The 6,227-nt window shown below is 45.7% G+C and overlaps 1 protein-coding gene across 1 annotated transcript in view; it reads left to right on the top strand.

Moving 5' to 3' along the window:
* The first annotated feature begins 3,509 nt into the window (after window positions 1-3,509).
* The window catches only part of RPS13 (ribosomal protein S13), a 6,953-nt gene continuing 4,235 nt past the window's right edge, over window positions 3,510-6,227 (top strand). Inside the window, exon 1 of the mRNA XM_019519977.1 lies at window positions 3,510-3,551. Coding sequence (XP_019375522.1) covers window positions 3,510-3,551 — 42 coding nt within the window. The remainder of the gene's footprint in view (window positions 3,552-6,227) is intronic.

The raw sequence follows: 6,227 nt of genomic DNA, 5'->3' as shown, positions 1-6,227 counted from the left end.
CTCTTGGTGCCTAAAATATTCACAGTCCAGTTTCATAAAAATGATTTACAGTAAAAAGCCAGTGACACTTCTGATTGTTAAAATTGGGTTATTTAATGGGAGCTTAGCTAACACTATCCAAAATCTGAATTTGATTTGCTATAGTTGACAATTTTTTATTTACTATATAGCATGTAAATAGTACTAAATGTATGTTATAACTAACTAGATTGTATTTCCTGCTCACTTGATGTTTTTGAGACTTAACTCCATTCCATCATCAGAACCACGAGTTACTTAGACACAAAAAATAGACTACTGTTTTTGTAAAATGTTCCATTTGTTAAATAAAATGAAAGCAATACGTACTGCCTTTTTGCAGTCTGTTACAGCACAGTGTCTTACAGCACAAAACATAACATTAAAAAGCATTACATTACGTAATGTTTTTAAAAAAATGTATTTGCAACTCTAACAGTCATGTGGACTTTGGTTAGAAGATGCGTAGTACTGTATGATTGCTAGCACTTGTCCTGAACTTCTGTTTAGCAATGTTCTTCATAATGCAACTCATTTCTGTGCCTTTCCTTTCCCTTTTGCAAATATACTTTGGCCAACGCTTTTTAGGATCATGTCTGGTGGGGCTTTTGGCCTATGAAATTGTCTTGAATCCTTGCCAGAAAAAAACATTGTGAAACAGCACCAAGTTTGCACCTCTCTGCACTATTTTGGATGGATTAGGAAAAAAAAATTAGCAATGAAGACTTGACTTTTTAACAGATTACATCCACAAAGGAGTGAATTCAAAATAAACTGGAAAAAGGAGCATAGTGCAATCTGGATTAAATTTGCCAGTATCTTAATCTGTGTTGCAATGAACACACTCTAGCAGCTTTGTATACCTTGTTTAATGCAAATAAAAGGATTCTGTTGTATGCAACACATGTAACCTGCGGCCAGAAATAGAATTTTCTCTACAGACCTTGTTTTGATATTTGAGAACAGCTTGCTCTACAAACAGTGACCTCCTCCTTTTGTCTATTAAATAATCTAATTTAGGACTTTGCACTGAATTTTTTTATTACTGCCTTTTTATGATCTAAAGTTTCCTGTATCTAGAAGCATGTGCGATCTTTTGATAAAAGGTTAATTTCTCTATTTTAAAAAAATAAGGTTCTGTAGAAATATCAGTATCTTGCCTTAAAGTGACTGCGAGGGCTTTAGTATGGTGCATTTTTAAAAAAAAAATTAAAATCTTATTTCTGGTATTTGCAGAATATGCATGCTCAGTAGAATGAAAATATATTCAGGCAATATTGCACCACTCTCAGTCTATAGGAAATTATTTTCCTGGCACACTATCTGTTCTCAAACTGTGACTTGTCTAGTGCAGATGTTTTATAGATGATGAAATTCACTGGGAGCAAATACGTAGTTTGCCTCACATTATCTATATATCTCTACAAAACCAAATAATTGAATTTATACTAATGACTAACAAAGATGTACAATATTGCCATCAAATACCGACCTGTAATGAATGGGACTTATAATGTGACTCAGCTCTCCTACAATTACATTAAATGCTATTCTGAAATAAAGAATTTGTGCTGTCTCTTTCCTCTCTCCAAGAGTTGAAAGCTTCTGAAGCCACAGTCCTACTACTACTTCCTTTGAAAACCAAAAGGAGGTATACTGACAGTTATAACCAAGTTGTCTCCAACTACTGAAAATTCCAACTATGGGATGATGCGCTTGACTACATAGCTAAAATGCAGAAGAGATGTGCTCAGCATGTTGGTATTACATTATACCTAATAATTCTGCAGGAAGTTTTATGAACATCTAAATGAAAAGTCCAAAGCAATGCAAGTGATCTGTTTGCATGCATATTTTGTTATGGCCTTAAGGATGTTAAATTTTGGCAGCAGGATTTTTCTTTCACTGTTCTGGTGACTTACATGTGAGGTCTCACTGATACATTGGTATAAAATGCAAAAGATTTTTCTTTTCTACATGAGAAACTGGAATCATCTAGATATTTTTAAATGATGGAGAGTATACCAGAAGAAAAATATTCCATAGCACATTTGCAGTCAATGGCATGTAGCCCTACCCTGACTTTTTAGAAATCGATAGATATCCAGCAGAGATTTTTTTAGTATCCCCTGCACTAAAAAAACAAAGGCTACAGTTGATTGACAAATGATGGATTCCTTTATCTCTCATTCAAAACTGTTTTGCTTTTTTTTTTTTTTTAATAACTAAAACTACATGCATTTGTGTGTGTGTTTTTGTTTTGTTTTTCTCTTAAAGTCAATGCATCTTCTCTTAGTTGATCTTCCATCTGCTTTAAGAAGTGTTCTTAAATGCCTTAATCACTTAAAATCAGTGGGAACTAAATTGTGTGGCTTGACTTAGCAGAGTACATAATTAAGAAGGCAACACTGATAGTTCAGTACTAAGTAAAGATTCTTGAAATGCTTCAGATTGTAGCAATACTTCTCTTTATTACCGTTCTTGCATTTCTTCCACTCCTTTACCATAACTGAGGTCAGGATCTTTTTAGGAGAATGTTGGAATAAAACAAGTGTAACTTTGTTAAGTAGATAACTGCTAGGCCCCCTCTACATGTTACAGGTATTTGTTTAATTAACCGGTTAACTGCAGAATTACCTTGAAACCAGCTACACGTGCAGAGTAGCTATCACACCAGAAAAAGTTTCAACCAGCTATAAAGTTAGACCTCAAAAATGTGTACTAACTTTATAGCTGGTTGCTATTGAGCTTTAATTTGCATGTGGAGCAGGGTCCCCCTTGCAGCTGAGAGTCCTGTCAGCTAACTGGTCTCCCAGCCACATGGGTGCACCATGCCAAGCCAAGGCTGGAAGTCCCACGGCTGAGGGGACTCAACCCGAGCAGCTACCACCTTTGGGTCCTGGCAGCACCTCACAGCTGCTGGGACTCAAAAGTCCCGTAGCTGCAGACATGGGGTTCCTGCAGTGTGCCTCCCAGTGTCAGAACCCAGCAGGGTTTGGCCAGCACAATCTCCCAGTCCCAGGGTTGCATGAAACCCCCAAGGCTCGATGGCAGCTGTGTCTTTCAGCCCAGGGCTGCATCAAGCATGCCTGCAGGTGGGAGACCCTCAGCTAAGGGGTTCCCAGCCACAGGAGCTTCTTGCTGGTGCAGGGGGAGCCTGAGATGAGGCACAATTGGGATCTGATGCGCAACCTGACAGTTGTGCCTCCTGCCATTGATGTGTAGCATGGCAGAAGTTGTGACTGTAGATTGCACATCTGATCCCATCATGCCTTTACCTGCATGTGTAGAGGGGGTATTGTAATATAATACCTATTGGTTTTTCAAGGGTTTATACCCAAAGATGTATTTAACACGCTAATTTTTTCAGTGCTTTTAATGAAAAGCAAAGCTCCATAAAGCCTACATCTAGCCCTCGACGGGCTAATATACTGCCCCTGGGTTCCCCCCGACAACTGCTGCTCCCAGTTTCTGGCTGCTACGGCAGCAGCATGGCGCAGTATGGTAGGAGGCCTGGTGAATTTGCTGCCCGCGTAAGGTTCTCATCTGTCTGAGAGTTCCTGGACACGTCTTCTTTTTTTGGTCTCCTGTGCTGTGTCCAAACAGGTTTTTAAAATAACAGCAACTATCCAGGTTTTCTGCTCTCCAGGGCTGGCTGCTCTGAGCTGGGAGCAGCGGGCAAGGTGACTGGCTATCGGGGGTCATGTGCTCCCTGTGCAGGCTCCAGCAAGCCAGATAAATGCAGAGGGAGAGAGAGTGGGCTCACTTGCAATATGGGAGCTGCTTCTTGAAGCAGGGCTGGGGTGGGCAGGAGTCTACAGGTCAGAAGTGAAGGGCACCAGCAGGGCTGTGGGGGCAGAGGCTCTGAGTTGCAGGGGCTGCCTCGTGCAGGGCACTGGCAGCGCCAGGGGGCTGCGGGTTGCAAGTGAGGGGCACCAGCAGGGTTGGCAGGCAGAGGCTATAGGTCCAGAGAGGGACACCAGCAGTGCTGGGGGGGTGGGGCAGGGGCTGCAGGTTGGGAGTGAGGGGCACTGACAGGGCTGGGAGGGGGGCAGGGGGCTGCAGATCAAGACTGAGGGGCATAGGGGACAGGACAGGTGACTCTGGGTTGGGTGTGTAGGGCACTGGCAGAACCAGGGGGCTGTGGGTCAGGAGTGAGGGGCACTAGTAAGGGGTGGGGGGCAGGATACTAGTGTTTAGGTAAGGTGCGAAAGGGAAGCCCAGTAAAGATGTATCTAATACTATCTCTGTCCCCTTTCCACTTACCTCAGCAGTGATGAAGCACTGGACTTGAGGATTATATAGGATTCAGACTGTGGTTTCTCTTTCCAAGTTAATCAGTACTAGTCATTCAAAAAGAGTAGAATGATAGTATGTGCTCCGATTTTGTGTACACTGTATTAATACTATTTCCCAGAGCCAGGAGCACTTGGAGGCTTTGAGGTTTGGGTCCCTACAAAACCATTTTATTAGCAATGTGTCTCATACTGATAGCACAACTGAAATAAGGTGACTGACAGGCAGAGAGGTTTGAAGGTGAATGGCTAGATAAGCTTCTTGTGCATATGCAGATCCCATCTCTGTAGTACACTGTGAAACACTTTAGTGAAAAAATGGATTATGACACTGATTAGCCATGTGGATTTGCTGCTTATATCTACTGCTACTGTACACTCTGTTCCTAGCACAGTGTGCAGTGACACCCTGTGCATTCTCATACTAACAAACAGGCTCTCTTTGTTTCTATGATTTACGGATTAGAAGTTAACAAACAGAGGACCTACTTTTTTGGACCTGGAAATACAGTAACCCTACAAGGGTGTTCCTCAGGCCATAAGCCTGGGTCTCACTTGTGTGATAAGGCAGTAGGGGGGTGAAGCCCCCACAGGGTGGCAGTGTTAGGGGCTTGTCTAGCATGGTGGAGGGAAGGGAGGAGAGGAGGGATCAGTAGCAGTAACGGAGTGTGCTTGCCCATGCAGGGCCTATGCCATGTGCAGCTTGGAGTCACCCCAAGGCTGGACAGGCCTGACCTTATACACAATGTTAAAGCATCGACTTCCCTTCTCTAGACAGGTGGTTGCTACTGCTTTGCAAGAAAAGGAACTTCGACCTGGACTTCCCGCACGGTGATGCTTGTCCTTTGCCCCCGTCTCCACCTTCAAACGCACTCATGTTGCATGCTTCCTTTACCTCTTTCCACCACCGATGCGACTGCTGTAGCATCCTCTGTTCAGCTGGCAATCTCTCAGGTGGGCAGTACTCAACCTGCTCAGACCATGTCAGGATCTTTATTGGGGGAGGGGGAACATTAGTATAAAACAAACAATGTTTCTGCAGGTATCAAGTAATGCAACGCGGGCCAGGTTGGCAAGAATTCACGTCCTGGAGATCAGCCCCTCCGCCCCCCAGGCCCTGGGAGGAGGCCAGCTCTTAGCCTTCTGTGGTGAATTACTGGGACAGGCCGCAGCCTGGCAGAGACACTAGGGTGGGGACACCACAGACCCATTTCCTGTCTGTAGGGCATGGCTCTGCTAGCGCATGTCAGGTGTCTCCCTGCCTCACGGTGCCAGCACTGCACAGCAGCCAGGGTGCCCCTAAAAGAATCCCGGGGCCCCATGCCTCACCAGGCTGGGAATGGCTGCTCAGAGACTGGGTAGGGAGGGCAGTGGGAACGGCTGCAGGCCAGCTGGCGCATGGCACAAGTCTGAGAGGAGGGGGAGCTGTTTTCTTGAGAAGGCAGGGGAGGGCTGCACCTTCCGGGCTAACTCAAGCAGCGGGGTGGTGCACATGTAGATGAACATCTATGAATATGTGCACATACGCCTACGCACACACGTGCCGGCACAGGCACGTGTATACATGCACATGCCTGTGCGTACACGTCCATACACACATACATGTGCGCACACAGGCAGCCGTAAGCTGCACCGAAAGGAACACGGGTCCCAGGGGCGCGTGCTGCAACAGAGCCAGAAGCAAGGCCTCCGTGCACCCCTCCCCCCCGGGGGCCGCGCTTCCCAGCAGGCGGCACTGACACCCAACACGAACCGCCACGCAGGCTCACAGCCTGCTCTGGCGGGTCAGTCAGCCGCGCGTGCGCACTTCCCCGCCCCCGGGCTCAGCGCCAGCGGATTCCAACCCGCCCCTGCGTCGCCTCTGATTGGCCCAACCCCAGCTCTACAGAACGCCGCTGAGGTCATGCTTAAAGG

The sequence above is a fragment of the Gavialis gangeticus genome, unplaced genomic scaffold (assembly GCF_001723915.1).
Source record: "Gavialis gangeticus isolate Ggan-Ray unplaced genomic scaffold, GavGan_comp1, whole genome shotgun sequence".
Lineage (NCBI taxonomy): Eukaryota > Metazoa > Chordata > Crocodylia > Gavialidae > Gavialis > Gavialis gangeticus.
This window is presented reverse-complemented; position numbering and strand designations above follow the sequence as displayed.